General features: G+C 45.4%; 1 protein-coding gene across 6 annotated transcripts in view; it reads left to right on the top strand.

Moving 5' to 3' along the window:
* LOC126481150 (adipokinetic hormone/corazonin-related peptide receptor variant I) overlaps positions 1-27,170 on the top strand; it is a 413,854-nt gene that overhangs the window by 337,752 nt on the left and 48,932 nt on the right. The window contains exon 8 of one of the 6 annotated variants that reach the window (XM_050104717.1): positions 17,401-17,471. The exons of the other annotated variants lie outside the window; for them this stretch is intronic. Within the exon in view, the coding sequence (XP_049960674.1) occupies positions 17,401-17,448 (48 nt within the window). The 3' untranslated portion in view covers positions 17,449-17,471. The remainder of the gene's footprint in view (positions 1-17,400; positions 17,472-27,170) is intronic. 6 annotated transcript variants of the gene reach the window in all.

Here is a 27,170-nt window from a genome sequence, read left to right as displayed (position 1 = left end):
GTGGGAGAAACTCTTTGTAGCGCCAGAAGTTAATACAGACCGTCTTCTCGGCAGAAAAACGGAAGCCATTGGCGACACTCCAGGAGTAAAGACGGTCAAGAGAACGCTGAAGACAGCGCTCCAGGACACGTGCACACTGCGCGCTGCAATAGATGGTAAAATCGTCCACGAAAAGGGAGCCTGATACATCAGCTGGGAGGCAATCCATTATTGGATTGATCGCGATGGCGAAGAGAGCGACGCTCAAAACTGAGCCCTGTGGCACCCCATTCTCCTGGCGAAAGGTGTCGGACAGGACAGAACCCACACGTACCCGAAACTGTCGATCCATTAAAAAGGAATGAATAAAAAGAGGGAGGCGACCGCGAAAGCCCCATGTATGCATGGTGCGGAGAATGCCCGCCCTCCAACAGGTGTCGTAAGCCTTCTCCAAATCAAAGAACACAGCCGCGGTCGGGCGCTTCCGCAAGAAGTTATTCATAATGAAGGTCGACAAGGTAACCAGATGGTCAACAGCAGAGCGGCGCCTTCGAAATCCACATTGTACATTGGTAAGTAGGCGTCGAGACTCGAGCAGCCAAACCAATCGAGAGTTAACCATTCGCTCCATCACTTTACAGACACAGCTGGTAAGCGAGATAGGTCGATAACTGGAAGGCAAGTGCTTGTCCTTCCCCGGCTTAGGAATCGGGACAACAATAGACTCGCGCCAGCATGCGGGAACATGTCCCTCAATCCAGATGCGATTGTATGTACGAAGAAGAAAACCTTTACCCGCAGGAGAAAGGTTCTTCAGCATCTGAATATGAATAGAATCAGGCCCTGGAGCGGAGGACCGTGATCGGCCAAGTGCGGTTTCGAGTTCCCGCATGGTGAATGGGGCATTATAACTTTCATGATTCGAGGAGCGGAAGTCAGGTGGCCTAGCCTCCTCTGCCTGTTTGCGGGGGAGGAAGGCAGGGTGGTAATGAGCGGAGCTCGAAACCTCGGCGAAAAAGCGGCCGAAGGCATTGGAGACAGCCTCAGGGGCCACAAGGACTTCACTCGCGACCTTCAAGCCAGAAACTGGGGAGTGGACCTTAGTGCCAGATAGCCGGCGCAGGCTACCCCAGACAACAGAAGAAGGGGTAGAACTGTTGAAGGTGCTTGTGAAAGCAGCCCAGCTGGCTTTCTTGCTTTCTTTAATAATACGACGACACTGAGCACGTAATCGTTTATAATTAATACAATTCGCCACTGTAGGGTGGCGCTTAAAGGTGCGTAAAGCACGTCGACGAGCACGTAAAGCATCTCTACATGCTGCGGTCCACCAGGGGACCGGTACGCGACGTGGAGAAGAAGTAGGGTGAGGGATGGAATATTCAGCAGCAGCGAGAATGACTTCCGTGAGGTGTGCGACCTGACGATCGCAGCTTGTGAAGGTTTGATCCTGAAAGGTAGCCCTGGAAGAGAAGAGCTCCCAGTCTGCCTTGGAGATGGTCCAACGAGAGGAGCACGGAGAGGGAGTATGCTGCAGGAGATGGATAACACACGGGAAATGGTCGCTCGAATATGTATCAGAAAGTGCATACCACTCAAACCGGCGTGCAAGTTGGGGAGTACATATAGAGAGGTCTAAATGGGAATAGGTGTGAGATGTGTCCGAAAGAAAAGTAGGGGCGCCAGTATTGAGGCAGACAAGATCGAGCTGGTTGAAAAGGTCTGCTAACAAGGAGCCCCTCGGGCAGGATGCTGGAGAGCCCCAAAGGGGATGGTGGGCATTGAAGTCTCCAGTTAACAAAAATGGTGCAGGTAGCTGAGCAATAAGTTGCATCACGTCTGCCCTGGTAACGGCAGATGACGATGGAGTGTAAACGGTACAAAAGGAAAACGTAAAAGTGGGGAGAGTAATGCGGATGGCAACTGCCTGCAGGCCGGTGTGCAACGTGATGGGATCGTAGTAAATATCATCCCGGACCAGCAACATAACCCCTCCATGAGCTGGGATACCTACCACAGGGGGTAGGTCAAAACGCACAGAGGTGTAGTGTGCCAAGGCAATTTGATCGCATGGGCGTAGCTTCGTTTCCTGGAGGGCTACGACAAGCGGACGGTGCAAGCGGAGCAGCAACTTCAAGTCCTCTCGGTTGGAGCGAATGCTGCGAATATTCCAGTGAATAAGTGCCATCGTAAGAAAAGAAAGATGAGAGAAGTGGTCACCTCGAAGGCCGCTTAGGGCCTGGCTTCGAGCGAGCACTGCCGCCGCTATCAGTAGGCGGACAGTCATCGTCCATTGGGTCTATAGGGTCATCGGCCATCTCGGGAGGATGGCCGGGAGGGGGAGCTTCCTCCGCCAGTGAACGGCCAGATGTACGGCGACCAGCGGTGCGGCCAGGCGAAACGGATGACGGCCTGGGGCGGCAGCCGCTGGGTGGCGCAAGAGAAGAAATGCGCCGTGGCGGGGAAGGAGAACTGTGCTTCCTATGCGCCTTTTTGGAAGGACGTGTAGTGGAAGTACCGGTCGAAGGCTGTGAGGTCGAGGTACGGAGGAAGTCTGCACGGGATGGTTCCTTCTTGAAGGCCCGTGCATCTGACTTCGGTGTCTTCGTTTTAGCAGAAGCTGAAGAAGGTGCTCGTGTCTGTGGGGTGATGGGAGGAAGAGGAGACGTCGACCGCGCGATCTTAGCACTGGCCGAACGGACGACCGTGGTGCTGAAGGTCAGATCGCATGTCTGGGTTGCTACCTCCCGGGTAGTCCGAGGAGAGGCGAGGACAGTACTGTATTTCCCCGCTGGGAGCAGCGTGGGCTTCCTACTAGCCAATAGCTTGCGAGCAGCCGAGGTGGACACTTTCTCTTTGACCCGAATTTCCTGGATACAGCGTTCTTCCTTATAGACAGGACAGTCGCGGGAGGATGCTGCATGGTCACCCTGACAGTTCACACAACGAGGAGACGGAGGTGGACAGTCACCCTCATGGGCATCCCTGCCACAGGTGACACATTTAGCCGCATTGGAACAAGACTGTCGAGTCTGATTGAAACGCTGACACTGGTAGCAGCGCGTAGGTGTCGGGATATAGGGGCGAACAGAAATAACCTCGTAGCCCGCCTTGATGCGCGATGGCAGCTTAACACTATCGAAGGTCAAGAAAATTGTCCGGGTCGGTACAAGGTCATTGTTGACCTTTTTCATGACCCTATGGACAGCCGTCACGCCCTGCTCAGCGAGGAATGATTGAAGCTCCTCGTCAGTCAATCCGTCGAGGGAGTCAGTATAGACCACACCACGAGACGAATTCAAAGTTCGGTGGGCCTCCACCCGGACAGGGAACGTGTACAGGAGGGTGGCCCGAAGCAGTTTTTGTGCCTGAAAGGCATTCTCAGTTTCCAGTAATAAGGTGCCGTTACGCAACCTGGTACAGGATTTGACAGATCCGGCTATGGCATCTACGCCCTTCTGAATAACGAAAGGGTTGACAGAGGAAAAATCCTTTCCGTCCTCAGTTCGAGAAACTACGAGGAACTGTGGGGCAGGCGGTAGTACTTTTGTCACTGTTGGCTGGTCACGTTTCCGTTTTTGGGTCGAAGTCGAAAGAGATGGAGTAGAATCCATTGCGGAGGAATCCGCCATGATTGCCAGCGTCTCCGATGGCGCGCTCCTTCCTTGTGGGGACCCTCTCAGAGGGCACTCCCGCCTTAGGTGAATGTTTACACCTCAGGTCACACCTCCCGAGAAACAGACGGAGGGACCAATCGGCATGGTCAGAAGGTATCAGCTCAGGCAATCACCCCTCCCCGGGCCTGGCCTTTACCAGGGGGTACGCGCGTGCCTTACATGTCTACCCAGGGCGGGGACTTACGCGTTACCCCGTCACCGGCTACGCGTGCGAACGCGTGGGTCGGCCTTCAGACACGCACAGGGAGGAAGGAAGAAGAGGAAAAAGAAGAGAGAGAGGGAGAAAGAGGACAGACTGTCTCAAACGCCGAGGCGGAGACCAGAGAAGGCAAGGAGAAGAAGGCAATGAGAAAGCAAGGGGAAGAAGGCAATGAGAAGGCAAGGAGAAGAAGGCAATGAGAAGGCAAGGAGAAAAAGGCAATGAGAAGGCAAGGAGAAGGCAAGGGAAAGAGTAAGGAAGACAGTGAGGTGGAGAAGAGCAAAGAAGGGAACCAACAAAAGGAAGGAAGAAACGAGAAGTGAAAAAACCAAAAGGACCACTATGATAGGTCGTGGAACCGTCCGTCTCCGGACGCAGGCGCGAACTACCCCCGTGAGGGGGATGGACTCCTTTTAGTCGCCTCTTACGACAGGCAGGAATACCGCGGGCCTATTTTAATCCCCGGACCCGCAGGGGGGGCTCCATTAGTGTGACGATGCGGCGCCCCTGATCGTTCTATACTGATCTCTGAACCATTCTGAACTTCTAAAACTCTCGTAATGACATGCAGCACAAGTCCCGCAATGTTTACAGATGACTCAGTTGCCATAGACTTCACAGTAGAGTGCATGGGGGCTTAATTATATAAATGTGTAATGCAAATATTTTTTTTTTATTTTACAGTAGCTAACTGTCCGGTTACGCAGTCTCGTAAACGGTTGGCCCTGACTAGTTTTAGTACGCAATCTGACTGCATAGAACAACAACAAAGAATGGAATGAAATTTTCCGTTAACACAATTAATTAATTAAGTCCCCAGCAGGTATAAAACTAACGCAACAACAAAGCACAAGTGTAACTGTTCTGTGTGTGGAAGTGTGATTCAACGTACACATCTGGCACGGTTCTTCTTCAATAAGACAAGAAATTTTAAATATCATTTATTCTGAAGTAATTAAAAAAATATATAAATATTATAATTGCGCAAGAAAACCAGAATTACACTCTAATACGAGAACACGAGCCAGATGCTTTGTTGACTGAACCTGTAATGACGCATTATCTAAGACACTGCAATAATGAAAAAAAAACAGGGAATATTTTACCTTCATATATATATATTGACGAAAAGCACTCTGATCATTACAATATCTCCATTCGAACAACATCTGCTGTCTATCCCATCAAACAACTGCATAAAACATGGAACAAGCACTCTCCACTACGACTTCTCGACAAGAACTTTTCACTACGACATCTCAGCAAGCACTGACTACTACGAGTTCTCGACAAGCACTGCCAGTGGAGGCGGCGGAATAATACTCTTTGGCGCAATCTCTGGCGCTGTGGCTCAGTGTAGCCACCTTTCAAGAGCCATGGACAGTTTCCGCTAGAATTATATTAAAAACAAGTCTATGTACCGATGCCAAAACGTATTTCTAGGTCACAACGTTCAGTATTAAAGTTTCGTGAATATGCAACATTTATTTTGACCACTGCAGTACGTTGCGATCTTATATTTACTATTTGTTTAATATTTGCTACTTTGAATCTCCAGTGCTGACTTGTTACGCTTCACATGTTCAGGCGGAAATTTTTCCCTGGTCATTAGGAATGTTGAGATTCTTGCACTCATGCATCAACAAACTGAATTGTAGTAGTATTTGCAGTTAACAGCGAGAGTGAAATTCACAGCTGCATTTCTGGAAGCAACTCTAATTTCCACATTTCTCTGTATAGGGTTCAGAACAGAGTTCTGTATTCCGATACAAGAGTGTACAGCAGGTTGCCAGCAGATTTCAGACAGCACACTGGAAATCCAACTATATTCAAACGGAAATAAAAGATAACCTTATTCTAACAATTTATCGGAATATTCTCCTTTATTCTTATGTGGATGGTATCCTTAGTTGTGGTCCACCAGTTTTATTGTTTTCAGTGGCAAAAACTGACCCTTCAGCGTTCACCTTTGGTACGGTACTGTAGCAAGTGTCAGGAAACCAACTAAGTGCAAAATCTGTGCATCCCAGCCTTTTGCCATGATCAACATTTTTCCTTCTCTTTGGCATACTTCAGTGAAAATGGGCAAAGATTTTTATTCTCTTCATCAGTGCGTCATATTTCTGTAAGCTTGTCAGCACATTTTTGCATCATTGTCTTTCCTCAACGTTTGACTTCACTATTGCCCACAGGGTTTCTATTAGGTTCATGTCTGGGCTCCTCCCAGGCAGTGAGAAAATTTTTGTACCATTTTTCGACTGAGACTTGTGTGATACTTTTGGCTTTATGGATTGGTTCTCCATCATGAATGGAAAGACGTCATCAGGAAATCAGTCCTTCAGCTGAAGTAGGACACTTTTAAACGGAATTTGGAAATTTGTGGTAAGGTCTTACGGGACCAAACTGCTGAGGTCATCGTCCCTAAGCCTACACACTACTTAACCTAACTTAAACTAACTTACGCTATGGACAACACACATACCCATACCCATACCCGCGGGTGGACTCGAACTTTCGGCGGGGGTAGCTGCACGGACCGTGACAACGGAATTTTTTCGCATTGTTGTTAATTGAGTGGGTAAATTAGTTCAGAAACTACATAAGGCTGTTTAAAGTTGACACGGTTGTGTATAGAGATGTTCTACTATCAGTAATTTGCTGCAATAAGCAAGGCGACGACAGGCTCTCAACATAAACACGTGTAATGTATTCTGCATGAAAAATGAGAGTATTGCTTCTCAGAGTGGCTCTCTTGCCATGTAAGACTAAGAGAGATAATATCAAAGATCCAAAGCAGAGCAACACATTTTACCATAGGTTCATTAATTGTGAGATTGTTGTAGAGATACCTATCAAACTTCACTGGCAGACACTATAGACAGAATTACACGTCATGTTGCGGTTTACCAGTTACATTACGAAAATGTATGTTGCAAAATAAGTCAAGTAACAAATTACTTCCACCAGCATTAATTTGTGTAATGACCATAATATTAAAATCACAATTTTAAAATTCATACTATGGCTCTCCGATACTCATAGAGTGCACCATTTTCGAGTAGAGCAGGAAATGGGAGGAAATGTATGAGGGACCATCTGCCAACCTCTGCAATATGTTTTTCAGAGAATAAATTTAAATGCAGGTTTTGCCATATTGCGAAACTTTAACTCCTGAGGCAGTTGGGAAATTTGCAGACAACTATTTCTCAAACATCATTAGGTTTCGCGGCGCAGCTAAGGCCAAATATCAGCAGTCCTGTGGTAAACTGTTTGCTCTAGGTTGAACTCTATTTGGCCAACGAAAATTTACAAGCCACAGCCTTCAAATAACACCACAGAAACTCAGTATTAGCTTAATGCTTCCAAGGTTTTTAACATACAAAATGAAGTTCAGATAATGTCTTTGTGATATCACCAAAATACTACACTCTGTTCCCAACAAATATGTGAACACAACAAACACAGTGTGTTTACTTTAGAACCTTTCGTTGTGACTGAATGATGAACCTATTCAGAGCAAAATGTACTCATTTTTAATGCAAACCAAACAATTACAGTCAGTAAATCAAACTAATCATGTAACTTTTCATTTTCTAATTTCCTTGATTATGCTTAAGTTTTAGAAACACATCAGAATTGAGCCACTGAGAATCATAAGGCCTAAAGCACAGGAACAAAGTTTTGAAAAGAATAGATGTTTGTGAAAATCTGATTTGTGGACAAACTGCCAGTCTCTTATGTTAGACTTGTTTTTTAACCAACTCCTAATATTCTGTAACTCTCATAAAAAATCATATAGCCATTTTATATTATGAAATTTTAATTAATATTTAGGGTTATTGTTATTAGCGTTAATCCAAAAAAATTTCCTACACAGGCTAGTGGCAATAGTGTCTTTTGACTGTTGTGTAGTCTATATTTAACGTGAAACTACAATCAAAAAATAAGGAAAAGATACTAATTGCGCCACTAACACAATTGCAACCTACCCCAATGCTTCATGGTCCTCGCTATCAGCATTTTCATGAAGTACATACTCTTTCTTGAGGTTCAGATAAAACCGTCTGTTAACCTTAGACATGAAACGTAGTAGCCTGCGTGTTTCGGGTTTAATCTAGTGTTTAGTTAAGTCTTTGTGTTTCAAGGCTGGTATATGCCGTCCACTGCATTTTGCTAGGCCTTTACAAACTATGGGGAAATGACAATTTGCAGTCTCCCTCAAGGTGAGTCGAAGAAAATGGCGGCCTTCTACGACTTCAGTACAGAATATGTCAGTTTAAACAGCAGTTCATGGTAACGTGCTGCAAACTTCATATTGCAAAATTTCTTAACTATGCATTGTTACCACAATCTTCAACTTTTGATTTGATAGTGATGTCTGTAACACCCTTGAAGGTTCTGAAATTGTCAGCGGCTATTTTAGAGACTGGAATACTGAAACCATGGAACGTGAGGCTATGATGAAGCTTTTATGAAGAAACAGGTATCAGTGTAGTTAGTGAAAATTTGTTCTTTGGGCCCTTGTGACAGTGAATATCAGAGAAATCAGTGAGCTTTTCGGCGATGTTCATATATAGAGTGCAGGGGCACAACACTCAACAGATGCTAGGAGCGAGTGTACATGATACAATCTCAGAATTGACGACAGTATGGTTTAGGTCCTTATGGTTCTCAGCGCCTCAGTTGTATGAATTCTAAGATTATCTATACTGTTGTAACTATAGAGAAGTATTTTTGTAAGAAAGAAAATTCTGTTCCTAACATACTGAAACAAGTACCCAGATACCTAGACTAATGAAACACGCTTAGTGGCATAGTGGGAGAAATTGTTTTTTTCTTTCCAAAGACTGTTTTCATGTAAGGAAACTGGTATATTTGATGGTCTATGATTTATTTCCTAGGCAGGAGCAATTTAAATCGGTAGTCTCCCTTGTTCATACATTCCTTGAACCATTAGAAATAACTTTATGGAGCTTACCCAGTAGTGGGGTGAAGTCAATCCTTGCGCATTTTGTATGTGTTGGTTGCATACATTCAGGAGCAAGAATACCATCAGAGGTAAATCAGCCCTTAGGAGATCATAAATTAGTTAGCAGCACAATAGGTTAAGGGAAGGAGGAGGGGGATAATTTACCCCTGAATGTATACTTGCTGCTGAATACCTACAACCCAAACAAAAAATATTCCAGGAGCATATTAATCCCACTACAATCACCGTGGTGAGGTACATGGATAAACGTCATGTGTAGATGAATAAATGAATGGTTTTGTCACTGGATTCGTTTGTTGTTATTGTCTCCAGTCCAAAGACTTGTTTGATGTAAGTCCCCTAACTAGTTCATACTATGAAAGCCTCTTCATCACTGCATAGCTACAGAACCTACAGTCATTTGCATCAACTTACTAATATCAAACCTTAGTCCCTGTCTACTATTTTCGTCCCACACACTTCCCTTGGCTGTCATACCGATGAGTTCTTGACCCCTTCCTTTAGTAATATTGTGCCACAATTTCCTTTCTGCTGAAATCGATTCAGTAGTTATTCATTAATTATTCTGATTTACTCTTGTAATCTTCATCATTCTTCTGTAGCACCACATTCCAAAAGCTTCTTTTCTTGTCTGAACTTTCTGTCATCCACATTTCACATCCACAGAAGACTACACTCTAGACAAATTCCTTCAGGAAAGACTTCTTAACACTTAAATTTTATATCTAATGAGAAGATATTTTTCTTTTTCACAAACTCTCTTGTTGTTACTGCGATGTTCCATTTTATATTCTCTCTATTTTGCCCATTGCCTGTTATTTTTCTGCACAAATAACCATAGTCACATACTTCTTTTAATTTCCCATCTGTAATCCAGTTCCTAATTCGAGTACATTCCACTGCCTTTGTTTCATCTTTGTGGATATTCATCTTACAATTTGTTTTCAAGGCGCTATCGATTCTGTTCAACTGATTTTCCAAGTCCTCTTTCATCTTTGACAGGAGTACAACGTTGTCGAAAAACCTAAAAGATCTTATTTCTTCTCCCTGAATTTCAATTACCTATCCAAATTTCTTCTTGTTTTTTTTTTCTTTTTTTCCGTTTGCTCGATTTATAGACTAAAGTAAAAACGTTTGCAATAAATTGAGTAGGAGACGAGTAGAATATGGTGAACTAAGAATCGATTAAGGCAAAACAGTGATACGTAGTTACAGCGAAAATAGAGAAGAAGAAGCCATAGTTGACTCTGGAAATACTTGAGCTTATGAATGAAAGAACACTGCTCAAATTTGATTTTCAGCTTGCAGTCACTGCACCTGGCACCCAAACATTAGTTGTAGGTAACCTGCTGCTCCCTTTATTTTATTCATGCTACCGCCAGAATTTGAAACAGTGTATTCCAGTCCTCACTGTTAAAAACTTGCACTAAATTTACAGCTGCCATAAACGTACTTTTGCTTTCCATCTTTCTTCTAAGATAAGTCGTGGGTCTGTGTTGTCTGATGTATTCGTTCAAAACACAAAAAATAAGAGTAAAAGTCTGAAGACAGCCGCCACTGCTCTGTTTATTTAAGACATGCATAATGGTTACTGTTGTTTTCTATAAAATACCCATATTTAATCATGAGATCTGATTCCAGATAATCACAAAAATCAATAAGGTTTCACAGAGGTGAAAAAATTGCAAATATTATAATACACTACTGGCCATTACAATTGCTACACCACGAAGGTGACGTGCTACAGACGCGAAATTTAACCGACAGGAACAAGGCGTTGTGATATGCAAACGATTAGTTTTTCAGAGCATTCACACAAGGTTGGCGCCGGTGGCGACACCTAGAACGTGCTGACATGAGGAAAGTTTCCAACTGATTTCTCATACACAAGCTGTAGTTGACCGGCGTTGCCTGGTAAAACGTTTTTTTGATGCCTCTTGTAAGGTGGAGAAATGCGTACCAACACGTTTCCGACTTGGATGAATGTCGGATTGTAGCCTATCGCGATTGCGGTTTATCATATCGCGACATTGCTGCTCGCGTTGGTCGAGATCTAATGACCGTAAGCAGAAGACACAATCGGTGGGTTCAGGAGGGTAATACGTAACGCCGTGCTTGATCCCAACGGCCTCGTATCGCTAGCAGTCGAAATGACAGGCATCTTATCCGCATGGCTGTAACGGATCGTGCAGCCACGTCTCGATCCCTGAGTCAACAGACGGGGACGTTTGCAAGACAACAACCATCTGCACGAACAGTTCGACGACGTTTGCACCAGCATGGACTATCAGCTCGGAGACCGTGGCTGCGGTTACCCTTGACGCTGCATCACAGACAGGAGCCTGCGATGGTGTGCTCAACGACGAACCTGGGTGCACGAATGGCAAAACGTCATTTATTCGGATGAATCCAGGTTCTGTTTACAGCATCATGATGGTCGGATCCGTGTTTGGCGACATCGCGATGAACGCACATTGGAAGCGTGTATTCGTCATCACCATACTGGCGTATCACCCGGCGTGATGGTATGGCTTGCCATTGATTACACGTCTCGGTCACCTCTTGTTCGCATTGACGGTATTTTGAATAATGGACGTTACATTTCAGATGTGTTACGACCTATGGCTCTCCCCCTAATTCGATCCCTGCGGAAACCTACATTTCAGCAGGATAATGCACGACCGCATGTTGCAGGTCCTGTACGGGCCTTTCTGGATACAGAAAATGTTCGACTGCTTCCCTGTCCAGCACATTCTCCAGATCTCTCGCCAATTGGAAACGTCTGGTCAATGGTGGCCCAGCAACTGGCTCGTCACAATATGCCAGTCACTACTCTTGATGAACTGTGGTATCGTGTTGAAGCTGCATGGGCAGCTGTACCTTTACAAGCCGTCCAAGCTCTGACTCAATGCCCAGGCGTATCAAGGCCGTTATTATGGCCAGAGGTGGTTGTTCTGGGTACTGATTTCTCAGGATCTATGCACCCAAATTGCGTAAAAATGTAATCACATGTCAGTTCTAGTATAATATATTTGTCCACTTAATACCCGTTTATCATCTGCATTTCTTCTTGGCGTAGCAATTTTAATGGCCAGTAGTGTAATTCTACATCTGATGAGAAATACTGAATAAGTGTCAAGAACCAGAGCACTTCTAAAATAAAAAAAGACGTAAAGAAAAGATTCTAAGTTGAAAATCTGTGAGAAGTTGCTACTAAATGTAAAACACATAATTTGCAGTATGCATGCATTAACGCCAATTAAACGTATGTCATAGCTATTTTACACATGATAAGTACGTATACACGGTGATTGTTATTAATGTTCAAGAAAACCCTGAAGCATCATGGACGTATCCGAAGAGTGAATGACAAATATTGGACATTTGACGTCATCAGATGACGTACCTCGCCTCACGTGCAGCGATTGAACTTGTAGATTCTACCCACGCCGCTAAGGGACAGTCCTACACATCACCCCGCTAGGCTACTCCGTTTTCAAACAACTTTTGTGAATCTGATCTGTTGTAAACGTAAAAAACAAACTCCACCCGAACAGGCCATGTAGGTCCACAGGCATTACTGTATGCGGATATGGACAGGCATGCGGTCAGTACATCTCCCTCCCGGCCGCATATCAGTTTACGTGACCAGAGCCACTACTTCTCAATTAAGTAGCTCCTCAGTTTGCCTCATAAGGGCTGAGCGCATCCCGCTCGCCAACAGCACTCGACAGACTGGATGGCCACCCATCCCAGTGATAGCTCAGCCCAACAGCACTTAACTTCAGCGATCTGACGGGAACCAGTGTTACCACTGCGGCAACGCCATTGGCGTTGTAAACGTAGAAGCTGCAGAATTATTGTCATTGCTGTAACCAAGTACCCGCTGTTCTGTGTTTGTTCCCCTTTGTCCGTACTTTTTCTTTTACAGAATTCATCTAGAAAAGAACAAGGTCATTTACTGTTAAGGATTCAATGCGGAAGTTTATACTTATTCACTTGAGGAGCAAAACAGTACGTTTTTGTTGTACTGTGCTTTACAATCAACCAGCGGTGACCGCGATCAAATAATAAATCTTGCCTCAATATAAACACAAAATTGTCTAACGCAATGCAAAACAATACTGCCTGGTAGATACAAGACCCAATCCCGACGAGCTAAAATTGCGACGAAGGCCTGGAGTCATACCGATGTGAATACTTACTTGGCTCTGGATGAGTTGAATAGGTGTGACAGAACACTAGGCTCCACTCAAGCAGGTATGGTGAGGTATGTCATCTGGTGATGTTACATGTTCAACAATTGTCATCAACTTTTGGGGTATTTCCCAACAGTTGCGGCAGCATGTGTATTAAATTACGTGTCTCAGCGTTATCTACATCTGCACAGGGGTTTTTAAGCGTATAACGAGGGTAATCCCAAAAGTAAGGTATCGTACTGTTTTATAAGTACATAGTCCTGTTTATTTCTACAGTGGTTTACATCAGTTTGCAGCTTGAACATTTAGCTATTTTTCGAGATAATCACCATTTCTGTCGATGCATTTTTGTAGACACTTCGGCAGTTTTTGTATGCCCATGTCATACCATCCCACCGCCATGCTGCTCAGGAAGTTATGAACCTTTTCTTTGACCTCGTCGTCGGAGCTGAATTGCTTTCCGTCTAAATGTTCTTTTAACCTAGGGAACAGGTGACAGTCACTGGGCGCCAAGTCAGGACTATGAGGTGGGTGGGTGATTATGTTCCACTGAAACTGTTGCAGGAGAACAACGGTTTGCCGAGAGATGTGTGCGGGCGGGGGGGGGGGGGAGGGGGGAGGGGGGGCGCATGGAGAATGTGTACACTCTTGTTCAACATTCCTCTTCTCCGGCTCTGAATTGCCCGTTTGAGTTTTCTCAGAGTCTCGCAATACCTGTCAGCGTTAACTGTCGTCCCAGTGGGCATAAAGTCGACCAACAATACCCCTTTCCGATCCCAAAAAACGGTTGTCATGACTTTACTGGCAGACTGTGTTTGTTTGAATTTCCGCGGCTTTGGCGAAGAAGGATGCCGCCCCTGGCGTGATTGTTGCTTGGTGTCAGGTGTAAAGTGGTATGCCCAGGTTTCGTCACCCGTGATAGTTGAGTGCAGAAAGTTGTCCTGTTCGGCTGCAAGGCGGTGAAGAAATGCCCAGGAAGCATCAACTCGTTGCCGCATGTGTTCATGAGTCAGCATGAGTGGCACCCATCTTGCCCTTCTGGTAGTTCAATGTTTCCGTTAAAGCCCTGTGAGCGGTGCTTCGGAAAATCTCGGGAACCAACGCGCAGAGATCATCCAGGGTGATCCGTCGATCTTCACGCATGATTTGCTTAACCTTCAACACTGTCTCCTCAGAAATTGACGGCCTCCTGTTCCTTTGTTCGCCGTGAATTTTAGTCCGACCAACTGCAAACTCTCTACATAACTTATGAACATTTTTGACATCCATGCACGACTCACCATACACTTCCGTAAATTGGCGATGGATTTCAATCGGCGCAGTGCCCTTTGCGTTCAAAAACCGAATAACTGCGCGCAATTCGCACTTGGCGGTAATATTCAACAGGAGCTCCATTCTCAACGGCTGCCAAGCCAAGACAGCGCCTCAGAGCGGCGTGCGCATATTCACACAAAGCGCGTGAAGCACTCTTCATAACAGTGTGACCAACAGCCAGACACACAGAGTTCTGTACTTATAAAAAAAAATATAGATCTTAGTTTTGGGATTACCCACGTAATAATCACCCAGTATGTGTGGTTATCGAATTATCAGCCATTTTATTGACATCAGTCAAAATAGACAATCAAATGCACGTCATTCATTCAGATGGGCCATCCTCCTCGCATATAGTATAAGTTTTTCTCTTAGTTGTTATGTGTATGAATAAACATAAAAAAATCAGCAACATGTGTATCCAGTAAGTCAGCCAAAATTTATATTAAAAGTTCCTCTTAGTAAATGTCACATATAATGGTTGCTTCTCACAACAGATGCGATTCACTAATATGTTGATAAATTCATCTGACATTCATGAAATTCTTATAAAAACCTATGGCAATCAGTGCAGATGTGCATATGCATGCATATACAGCGTGTTTCTGAAGATACGGTACAAGTTTGAAGGAGTGCCTGCACAGGGTGCTTCAGGACGACCTTCCAGCAATTTGAGGACAGGTTCCTTACACCAATACAAGACAAAAATGACCAGTAAACATGGGCTCTAAAATGCATAGCTTAAGAGCGATGAGCACTTATTCATCCTCGATACTGTGAAATACATCTGTTCTATGGCAAGCTCTTTGCTTTCCATTTTTTGGAAGGAGGTAGTATCGATCAAAACAAGAAAAAATTTCCAGAAAACATGGGCTATAAAGTGCTTATCTTAGGAGCCAGGAGCACTTGTTCAGTAGAAGCGAAGACGAACAAGTGCTCATAGCGCTTAAGACATGAATTTTAGAGTCCATTTTCTCCGGAAATTTTACTAATTTTTGTCTTGTTTAGGTGTAAGGAACCCGTCTCCAAATTTTTAAAACCTCATTCTGATACATCCAGTATGGAATTACCAGTTACGAAATGTTAATAAAAATACGTATAGAACTCTTCACGTGTTACACCTTAGATACACCTTAGAAGTTTATTGGTTTAAAAACAGTCTGTTCATTTTAATAGTTCTAATTAAAGTTTAAGTCTATCTAACTTTAACACAGTGTCGTTAGTAGTGTGTGTGTGTGTGTGTGTGTGTGTGTGTGTGTGTGTCTTTGGCTATCATTGTGGTGATCTGTTGTGGGATGGTCATAATATTAGCATCCAGTTTGTCTCTGGCGTTTATTCATACCCGGCATTGTTCGCATCCAAGCAAATGAACGAAAATTAAATGAAGTGACATGAATCTGGCAGCTGATCCATCAGGGGATGTCAGACCTCAGTATGCAGTTGCTCTGGGCTGTGATACTCAGGAGGTCTGTGATGTTTATTTGATTTGAGCAATTTCAAAGCAGAACTATCCTCTTATAACAATAATAAAATAATAACATTAATTGAATTTGCTGTCAGTGCTTGGCAGAACGTGATAATAATAATGAAAACACTTCCTAATGTTCAGCAAAATTATATTTATTCGGTCAAGAACAGGCTTTCGCCCTCTCAGATCATTTTCAGGTGACAACTCCATGTCGCCAACACAGATAAACATGATGTACGACTTAAACAGATGTTATTCGAAAACAAGATACAAAAATAACAAAGTGTTTACATATGAAAATATTTCCATAAGTACGTTAACTAAAAATGGGAGCGTAAATAAAGTTCTTATGTGGACATACCTGTAACAAATGATGAGAAATAAAAGATTTTACAGTTAGAATCTAGTATTTGTAACGAAAACTTAATTTTACAAGGGCGAAAACAGAAACTTAGTCTGATCATATAACACTAGGTTGGCATTCTGTGTCGTGTGTTGGTTGATTTCCATGTTTCAGTAGGGTAACGTTTCTACATCGTATGAATGTTTTTGTGCTAAAAAGGTGATCAGCTAAGGTCGAAATTTCCTTCTTTAATCGTCAGTTTCTCTCATGTTCACGTAGTCTAACAGACACAGCTCTGCGTGACTGAAAGTTAAATTTTTTGCAACTACAGACCTACGTTTTATAATATCAATAACATATCAAAGTTTTTATTCAGTAGTAAAGACAAAATAGACAGAGCAGTGGCTATTAGGCTACGTGAATATGAGATAAGCTGGCGATTGAAGACAAAAGTTTCGATCTTTGCTGATCATCTTTTAGCAGAAAACCATCGTGTGGATGTTAAATTCTACATTCTGTCGAAAAAAAAATAAGCGCAGAAAGGTGACCCTACTGGAAATATTGGAATCAACAAACACATGACACAGAATGCCAGACTTAATTCCCATTTCAAATATTAGATTCTAACTGTAAAATCTTTTTATTCCTCATCATTTGTAATATATATCTCCACATAAAAACTTGGTTTATGCTTCCATGTTTAGTTAATATAATTATTGTAATATTTTCCTATAGAAACATTGTCATTTTTGTATCTTCTGTTCAAACAATATCTGTGTAATTCGTACATCAAGTTTATCTGTGTGGGCGACATGCAGTTGTCACCTGAAGATGGTTCGAGAAGCCGAAAGACAGTTCGTGACCAAATATATATAATTTTGCAGAACGTTTTCTTATTAAAATTAATAGTAATAATAATAATAATAATAATTATTATAGTTATTATTATAGGTGCAAATTTTCCAAGCATTCTGCAGATAAGGCAGCCTAAGAAACCAAAATTGATTACTGCCCACAATCACTAAAAAGCTGCTGCGTAGCAACAGATGTTTACATAAACCTATGTAATGAAAGTTGTCTGTGTGCCCAACTGTTCATTCTGAAGCACCTTGTTTATATGTACAGTAGTGAATCGTAGAGATCTTTGTGTGTGTTGACTCAGTGGATGATATAAGTACAACTTTTGTGGAGTGCTTGCTCCTACCTGCGCACTTTTCTTTGCCACTTGCAGAGGGCAGTAGCAGGCAGCGGAAGTAGCAAGCTGCAGCCGGCACGGTAGGCCAGCGGTGGACGGTGGACGGGGTAAGCTGAGCTCCGCCACCCTCATGTAGATAGACTGCCGGTAGTGAGTGATCCCAGCCAGAGAAGTGCGACCCCTTTGAGTATTTTTACTGGCAATGGAAACTTGCCATCGCACCCCCTCAGATCTAGTGGTAATATGTCCCAGTGAACAGCCAGTCAGAAACTAAAACATAGATCAAGCATGAAAAAGAAGGTGTACCGAACTGCAAATAAAGAAGCAAAATCGAAACAGTGAATGGTCCAAGATCAAGATGTGCAAATAGAGAAAATTTGAATAGCCACAGAGTCGTGGTAAAGTGATCTCTGTGTTAGAGTGCAAAAGGGTAGATGCATGTTCATATCTCCCTCGTGTCTTTTTTTTCCGCAGAATTATTAACTGCCCGTCCGGTCATTGACGTATCTGCTCACTGTATTCAAATTTGTGTCTGTGTCGTGGTGTAACGGCCGTTTGCAACAGCTAGATGTAAGGAAGGGGCCTCCGGGAGGACGAACCTCCTACTTGTTCTATACATGTACTGCATGTTACGATTCTTGCGTTCAGTGTTGGAAGTTTTGACTCTAGAATTCCTTGGTTGTAACATAGTTGACACCCGCTTATTTGTTGTTTTTATTTCAGTGAGAGGTCTATGCGCCATACCACTTCCTCTTACTATTCATCACATTTACGTATGACGGTAATATATTCCCAGCACAATTCATTTTTTATAACCAATGTATAGTATGACAATTACCAAGACCACAGTAGCAGAACAGACACGTCAATGACCGATCGGACAATTCATAATTTCGTGAAAAAGAAAATGGGCACGAAGGAGATTTGAACACGAATCCCTTACTTTGCAATCCATCACCATGGCCACATAACCACGACACCGTGATTGTTGCAATTCCCTCGATGTTGCATATCTAGAGCTTGCAGCGTTCACAGTTCAGTACACCCTCTTCCTGTTTTCATGCCTGATTTTTGATGGCCCATTTTACCACTTAATCAGAGCGGGGGTTCGACGGGGAGTTTCCCTTGTGAGAAGCTACTGAATTCAAGCTGAATACGAAAGTAACAAATGCTTCAACGTTTTGTGCAATTAACGGTGGCACTACATTGTCCTGTAGAAATTTGTTTTTTAAGCAAAATGACTTGTATGTGGCTTAATTTTTTGGGGGTACATGGGCACACGCAGCAGATAAAAGATTTCACCTCCATCTATCACTGTCCTCTCCTGCTCCCTCTGGCCCAATTCAATGAAATATTATTTGCCGCAACAGAAGATGTGTATAAATAAACCCGCACCGCACCAAACAGCGTATCTTCGTACCACTCACGTCTCTCTCTCTCTCTCTCTCTCTCTCTCTCTCTCTCTCTCTAAAACGCACACACAAATGTACTTGATTTGTTTGTTTTTTTTTTTTGTTTTTGTTTTTTTTGTGGTTTTAGGGCGCAAAACTTCTATGGTCATTAGCGCCCAGCCCGTGACGTAGGAAACAGGAAAAAAACGAAATTTAAAATCAGCAGCAAGGGGAACAAAGTCACAAAATTTGAGAAACTAAAGGCAGAAGGAATGCTTAAAAATCCACTATAGAAAGGGGTTGGTTGTCCCAAAAAAAAAAAATCAAATGACTGACGTCATTTCACTGTCACTAATAAACTGTAGAACGCGGTCAGCTGAGCGCGTGTCATCTGCTAAAATCAACGATAGATCAGGCGATAGCTGTAGACGGAAGCGTAACGGATTAAAATAGGGGCATTCAATTAAAAGGTGTCTGACCGTCCACAGCTGAGAGCAGTGGGGACAGAGTGGGGGAGGATCACCGCTTAAAAGATGTCGATGGCTAAAAAGACAGTGCCCTATCCGGAGTCTAGCTAAAATTACCTCCTCCCGACGACGCGTTCGGGAGGAAGAGGTCCAAGCGCAAGGAAGGGCTTTCACTTCCCGCAATTTATTTTGGGGAAGTGTTGACCAATGCGCATGCCATAAATGAGCAACTTGGCGACATAAACCGCTCCGTAGATCGGTAAACGGAAGAGACTGAATAGCTGGCCGAGGAAGAGAGACTGCAGCCTTGGCCGCTATATCGGCCGCCTCATTCCCACAGATACCAGCGTGTCCCGGGAGCCAGAGGAACGCCACTGAGACGCCCCCCAGGTGGAGCAAGCGCAGACAGTCCTGAATCCGGTGGACCAGAGGGTGCACAGGGTAAAGAGCTTGGAGACTTAGGAGAGAGCTGAGAGAATCTGAGCAGATTACGTACTGTATCCGCTGATGGCGGCGGATGTAGTGGACAGCCTGGAGAACAGCGTAAAGCTCCGCAGTATAAACCGAACACTGGTCGGGAAGCCGAAAGTGATTTGGGGTGTCGCCAACAATATAGGCACTCCCTACACCTAACGATGTTTTCGAGCCGTCGGTGTAAATAAATGTGGCTTCCGTCATTTGTGCACATAGAGCAGCGAATGCCCGACGGTAAACAAGTGTAGGGTTACCATCCTTGGGAAATTGACATAGGTCTCTGAGCAAGTCGATCCGGGGACGGAGCCAAGGCGGTGCTGTACCCCAAGTTGTCAAGAAGGTTTTAGGAAAGCGGAAGGAGAGAGAATGGAGCAGTTGACGGAAGCGGACTCCCGGGGGTAGTAGGGAGGAGGAGCGGCCTGCATACCCGACATCAAAGGAGGTGTCGAAAAAAAGGTCATGGGCTGGATTAGCAGGCATGGAAGACAGATGGCTAGCATAACGACTCAGAAGGACTGCCCGCCGATTGGACAGCGGAGGTTCAGCAGTCTCAGCATAAAGGCTTTCCACAGGGCTGGTGTAAAAAGCTCCAGACACTAAACGTAATCCACGGTGGTGGATAGAGTCGAGACGCCGAAGAATAGACGGCCGAGCAGAGGAGTAGACTATGCTTCCATAGTCCAATTTCGAGCGCACTAAGGCGCGATAGAGGCGGAGAAGGACCACTCGGTCCGCTCCCCAGGAGGTACCATTCAGGACACGGAGGGTGTTAAGGGAACGCAGACAGCGAGCCGAAAGATAGGAAACGTGGGAGGACCAGCACAGTTTTCTGTCAAACATAAGACCCAAGAATTTAGCGACGTCGGAAAACGGAAGGTTGACAGGACCTAGATGTAAGGAGGGCGGAAGAAACTCCTTACGTCGCCAAAAATTAACACAAACGGTCTTACTGGGTGAGAAACGGAAGCCGGTTTCGATGCTCCACGAGTGGAGGCGATCGAGACATCCTTGAAGACGTCTTTCAAGAAGGCTGGTCCGTTGAGAGCTGTAGTAGATCGCAAAATCGTCCACAAAGAGGGAGCCCGAGACATCAGGAAGGAGACAATCCATAATTGGATTAATGGCGATGGCAAACAGTACAACACTCAGCACGGAGCCCTGGGGTACCCCGTTTTCTTGGGAGAAAGTACGGGAGAGAGTAGTGTTCACCCGCACCCTAAATGTGCGCTCTGCCATAAATTCGCGAAGAAAAAGGGGCAGCCGGCCTCGAAAGCCCCAAGAGAACAGTGTGCGGAGGATGCCTGTCCTCCAACAGGTATCGTATGCTCTCTCCAAATCAAAAAATATTGCTACCGTTTGGCGTTTCCGGAGAAAATTGTTCATGATATAAGTGGAGAGAGCAACAAGATGGTCAACGGCAGAACGATGCTTTCGGAATCCGCATTGGGCAGGTGTTAAAAGACTGCGGGATTCCAGCCACCAAGCTAAACGGTAATTCACCTTACGCTCTAAAACCTTACAGACACTACTCGTGAGAGAAATGGGGCGATAGCTAGAGGGGAGACGTTTGTCCTTTCCAGGTTTCGGAACGGGAACGACAATAGCTTCCCGCCATCGCCTGGGAAAGGTACTGTCGGTCCAAATTCGATTGTAAAGGCGAAGGAGGTAACGCAGGCTATGGGTTGATAAATGCAGCAACATTTGGACATGGATACCATCCGGTCCTGGGGCGGAGGAGCGAGAAGAAGAGAGGGCATGTTGGAGTTCCCGCATGGAGAAAACAGTATTGTAGCTTTCGCGATTTTGAGAGGAGAAAGCAAGATGTCGCACTTCCGCTGCACGTTTCTTCGGGAGAAACGCTGGCGGGTAATTTGAAGAGCTCGAAATCTCAGCAAAGTGCAGACCCAATGAGTTAGAAATTGCGACGGGGTCCACTAAGGTATCATGCGCGACAGTGAGCCCAGAGACCAGGGAGAAACTAGGCGCGCCTGAGAACCGTCGAAGCCGACTCCAAACTTCCGAGGAGGGAGTGAAGGTGTTAAATGAGCTAATAAAGAATTTCCAGCTTGCCTTCTTGCTATCGCAGATGACGCGACGGCATCGCGCACGGAGCTGCTTATATCGGATACAGTTTGCCAAAGTAGGATGGTGTCTGAAAACGCGAAGAGCACGTCGCCGCTCACGTATTGCGTCACGGCATGCCTCGTTCCACCAAGGAACTGGGGGGCGCCAGGGCAATTCGGAGGTGCGTGGTATTGAACGTTACGCAGCTGTGAGAATAACGTCGGTAATATGTGTGACCTCATCGTCGACGCTGGGAAAGCGACGGTCATCGAATGTCGCTAGAGACGAAAAGAGTGTCCAATCGGCTTGGGCAAACTTCCAGCGTCGCGAGCGCATATATGGCAGTTGAGTCTGCAGTCTAAGAACACATGGAAAGTGGTCACTCGAGTGTGTATCATCAAGGGCGAACCATTCGAAGCGCCGAGCTAGCGGAACAGTACCGACCGCAAGGTCCAGATGAGATAAATTTGTCGTGGAGGCAGACAAAAATGTGGGGACCCCAGTGTTGAGGCAGACTAGATCCGCGTGGTGGAAGACGTCTAGCAATAGTGAGCCACGTGGACAAGGATGTGGAGATCCCCAAAGCGGGTGGTGGGCATTGAAGTCCCCAACCAGCAAATAGGGGGGTGGAAGCTGACCAAGAAGATGAAGGAGATCAGCTCGTGCCATTGGTGTGGACGATGGAATGTATACCGTACAAAGAGAGAACGTGTATCCAGAAAGGGAAAGACGGACGGCGACAGCTTGGAAGGAACTGTTTAAGGGGAGTGGGTGATAATGGAGAGTATCGTGGAGTAGAATCATGAGTCCTCCATGGGCTGGAGTGCCTTCAACAGAGGGGAGGTCATATCGAACGGACTGAAAATGAGGGAGAACAAAGCGGTCATGGGGACGCAGCTTTGTTTCCTGAAGACAGAAGATGACCGGCGAGTAGGATCGTAAGAGGATCGACAATTCATCCCGATTGGCTCGAATGCCGCGGATATTCCAGTGGATAATGGACATAGGGTGAACAGAAAATGGAGGAACGTGACCAAGGGTGCTGTCAACTCAACGACTGCTCAGAGCTTGCGACCGACAGCATGGAATGGCATTCAGTCGAAGGCAGAAGATCCTGATCCATAGGTTGGTCAGGAGCAGCTCCAGCCACCAAGGATCGGCCAGTTGACCGGCCACCAGCAGTGCGCCTTGGCGACACAGAAGACGGCCGAGGGCGATTTCCGCCAGGTGGTGCTGTAGATGGGACACGCCTTGGCGGAGAAGGAGAGGAACTGTGTTTCTTCGTAGCCTTCTTGGAAGTATGATGTTTAGATGAAGGAGGAACCGATGGTTGTGAAGTTGCGGTACGTAAAAACTCTTCACGAGAATGCTCTTTTTTCGAAGACTTGGCGTCTGACTTTTGGGCTCGAGATTTAGCGGAACCCGACGAAGGGTGAGCCATTGAGTGGGCAGGCGAAAGTGGTGAGGTTGAACGGGCGATCTTTGCGCTGGCCGATCTGACGACCGTGGTACTAAAGGTGAGGTCGCAAGTCTGCGTGGCCGCCTCCTTTGTTGGCCGAGGAGAAGCAAGGACAGTGCTGTATTTTCCTTTCTGAGGCACAGTGGGCTGTCGACTGGCGAGTAACTTTCGAGCAGCAAAGGTCGACACCTTTTCCTTCACTCTTATTTCCTGGATGAGTTTTTCGTCCTTAAAAACGGGGCAATCTCGAGAGGAAGCAGCGTGGTCACCCATACAGTTGATGCAGCGAGGGGATGGAGGTGGACATGCACCCTCATGGGCATCCTTGCCACACGTAACACATTTGGCCGGATTGGAACTGGACTGGCTGGTGTGATTGAACCGCTGACATCGATAGCAACGCGTAGGGTTTGGGACATGAGGGCGAACGGAAATTATCTCATAGCCTGCTTTGATTTTTGATGGGAGTTGAACTTTGTCAAATGTCAAGAAGACAGTGCGGGTTGGAATGATGTTCGAGTCAACCCTTTTCATAACCCGATGAACAGCTGTGACGCCCTGGTCAGACAGGTAGTGCTGAATTTCTTCGTCAGACAATCCATCGAGGGAGCGTGTATAAACGACTCCACGCGAGGAATTTAAGGTACGGTGCGGTTCCACCCGGACAGGGAAGGTGTGGAGCAGAGAAGTACGCAGCAATTTTTGAGCCTGGAGGGCACTGTGTGTTTCCAACAACAGGGTGCCATTCCGTAATCTGGAACAAGACTTTACAGGACCCGCAATTGCGTCGACACCTTTCTGAATAATGAAAGGGTTGACCGTGGAAAAGTCGTGACCTTCGTCAGACCGAGAAACAACAAGGAACTGTGGCAATGATGGAAGAACCGTCTGTGGCTGAGACTCAGTGAACTTACGTTTGTGAGCAGACATAGTGGAAGGTGAAGAAACCATTGCGGAAGAATCCCCCATGATTACCGGCGTCTCCGATGGCGCGTTCCTTCCTTATGGGGGCCCTCACGGAGGGCACACCCGCCTTAGGTGATTGTTCACACCTCAGGTCACACCTCCCGACAAACGGACGGTGGGACCAATCGGCACTTTCGGAAGGTATCAGCTCGGGTAATCATCCCTCCCTGGGCCTGGCCGTTACCAGGGGGTACGTACGTGTCCTACCTGTCTACCCGGAGCGGGGAATTACGCGTTACCCCGTCACCGGCTACGCATGGAAGTGCGTGGGTCGGCCTTCAGACACGCACAGGGAGGAAGAAAGAGACAGGGAAAGGAAAGAAGAGAGGTCTCAAACGCCGCAGCGGAGAAAAGGGTAAAGAGAAGAGGTAAAGAGAAGAGGTAAGGGAAAGAGAAGGACGAAGAAAGATGAAGACAAACAAGCAGGGAAGGCGAAGAGTGCGGTACATTTACAAGCGTCCGTCTCCGGACGTAGGCACAAACCATACTCCCAGAGGGGGAGAAAGGGAAGGAAAGAGCCAGAGGTGAGGGGGGGGGGCGAAGATGGGGGATGGGGAAGGATATGGAAAGGGGGGGTATGCAGCCCGGAAAAGAAGGAATGCCACATTAGCTCGGGGTCCCGTGCTCGCTACACACGTATCCACAAAAGAGTTGTGGATCCCCTGGGGGGGTACTTGATTTGTGTCACATCATTTCCATCAGTAGTTTTAGTTTCCCGACGAATCATTTTATCCATGGCTTCGCTATCCATCGGATTTTTTTTTTTTTAGTTTGGTTTCTGTAAATTCGTGGGCGAAAACTCGCCGAAATACCTCGCGTTGCCATCTCTGTTGAGTCCAGGCTACGACGAACCCGTTGTGGTGTAAGGGAGATTTGTAGATCTGCTACTGATTCGGTTGTTTCGTGAGAAACATCCACGTTGCCTTTACTTGCTCTGCACTGCGGATGGCAGTGCGAAGAATTTCGGCTAGTTGTCCTCCCTCCCCCTCCCCCCCCCGAAGTTACAGAAGCCAAATTCGCAAATCCTCGGGAAATCGAAGCGATGCATGAAATAGGTTCATACACCTGCGAATGCTTGTGTGTTGATTGAGGAACGGACGGAAACTGTGGAGAGGAGGGGGTGGGAGAGGGAGGGGAGGGAGAAAGCAGGGTTATCACAAAATTTCATTACCATAGTACAAATTGTTCGTTAGTCATCTGTACACAGTAAATTTAAAGTACAGTATAACAAACAAAATAAGGCATTAAGCTACGGCACTATGGCTGTTATTACATTGCAAAATTTCTGATTGCAGAGAGTGCCAAATATGGCAATAATCTTGCAATTACTGACGATTCAGGACGAGGAGATGTGAACAAAGAGAAACTGAACTGACAGTACATATCTCATGTGTCTACAGGAAAAGACTTGCTAAATGGAACATAATTTTACTGCTATTTCGGAATAAATCTTTCATTCTGTAGTGGCGTGCGCACTGCACTGAAACTCCCCACCAGATTAACACTGTAGGCCGGACACTGGGAGTATCAGAGCTTTAATGAGGCCCTCACCTACTACATGTGCAATCTGTGTTAGTAATATAGTCTTTTGTGCTTCCACAGTCCAGTCCTAAACAGACTAATTTTTTTCCGTTCGTATGCTATTACAGTCAGTTAGAATTTAAACATTCTTGAACAGCTTTAAAATCTTCGTACACACTCAAAGTTTCGCAAGAAAAGGATTAAACATCAGATGTATGTGTATACAGACTGAATCGCTTAAGTAGTTTCACAGCCGAAGTCGCAAGTTCCCTATCTCTGGAACACCTTTGTTATTGAGTGACTATAGTGTCTGCAGTACGAGATTTTCCACGGTCTTCAAGTGATGCCGTGAGACCTATCTTATCAAATGCTCAGCTGTGTTTGTGTTGCACTTCTGTTCTCCTAATGCATGCCTTTCGTTATAACACCGCGTCGTTGTATTTAAACTGGCGGGGTTCTGCGTGCTGCAGTACGGGCTCTATGCATCGCAGAACGCTGAAATGCGGTAGGTATGTTCATTAATCGATGCGCTCGTAGCGTATGCTCAACAAATAATAGTTCTATTTTGTATCACCAGTAAAAATATGCCGTTGCAAGCAGTCTGAATGTGATGAGGGTGCAGAAAAAAAGAGAGGAACGAACAAAAACATGATAACCGTTGTTCTGGCATGTTTGTTAGGATATAGTCTCAAGTTATAGCATGTGTTCAATTTGATCTCCCGACTCAGCAAGGAGTTGCATTCGTATTGTCGACATTTGCTGGCATTATACCGAGCGTAATCAGAGCAATATGCCGTCCTATGCTATCCTACAGAAGAGGAAGAGTCCTAATAAATCCCTGATAGACAAGGTTTTTCAGATATCTTCACAACCAGAAGCCACGTGGATTTAGCTCGGAGTATCTGGAAGGCCACACATCTTGAAATTGCCTAGAGATGATACGCTCATTAATGAATATTTCTCAAAGCATATCGTTCACCTGGCAAGCGACTTATGGTGTCGCCCCATCTTGCATGAAAATAGTGGTATCTGACACAGTTGCGTTCTTTCAGAACTGGAATCACGTGTTGCACAAGGCGGTCCTTATAACGTGCAGCTTTCACTGTACGCCTAACAGGCCCGCAAGGCGTCATCTCCTCGAAGAAAAACGGACCGACAATGAAGGAGCCTGTGAAACCACACCACACAGTCACATGCGCTGTGTGCACTGGATGTTCTTCCACAACGTAAGCGAAGTAGAACCTTAAGTGCGACAGTTCTGCGCATTCATCGCACTGTGCAAAGTAAAATGTGCATCGCCCGTCCAAAGAACATTCTCCAGCCACATGTCATCTATTTCCACGCGTGCCAAAAAACAAAGGGCAAAGTCACTGTATTGTAGCCTGTTATGGGGCTTCATTTGGTGCACATTCTCAATCTTGTGTGGATACCAGTATAAAATGCGCCGCAAAATCCCTTGTACTG

This window comes from Schistocerca serialis, chromosome 5 (genome assembly GCF_023864345.2).
Source record: "Schistocerca serialis cubense isolate TAMUIC-IGC-003099 chromosome 5, iqSchSeri2.2, whole genome shotgun sequence".
Taxonomy (NCBI): Eukaryota; Metazoa; Arthropoda; class Insecta; order Orthoptera; family Acrididae; genus Schistocerca; species Schistocerca serialis.
This window is presented reverse-complemented; position numbering and strand designations above follow the sequence as displayed.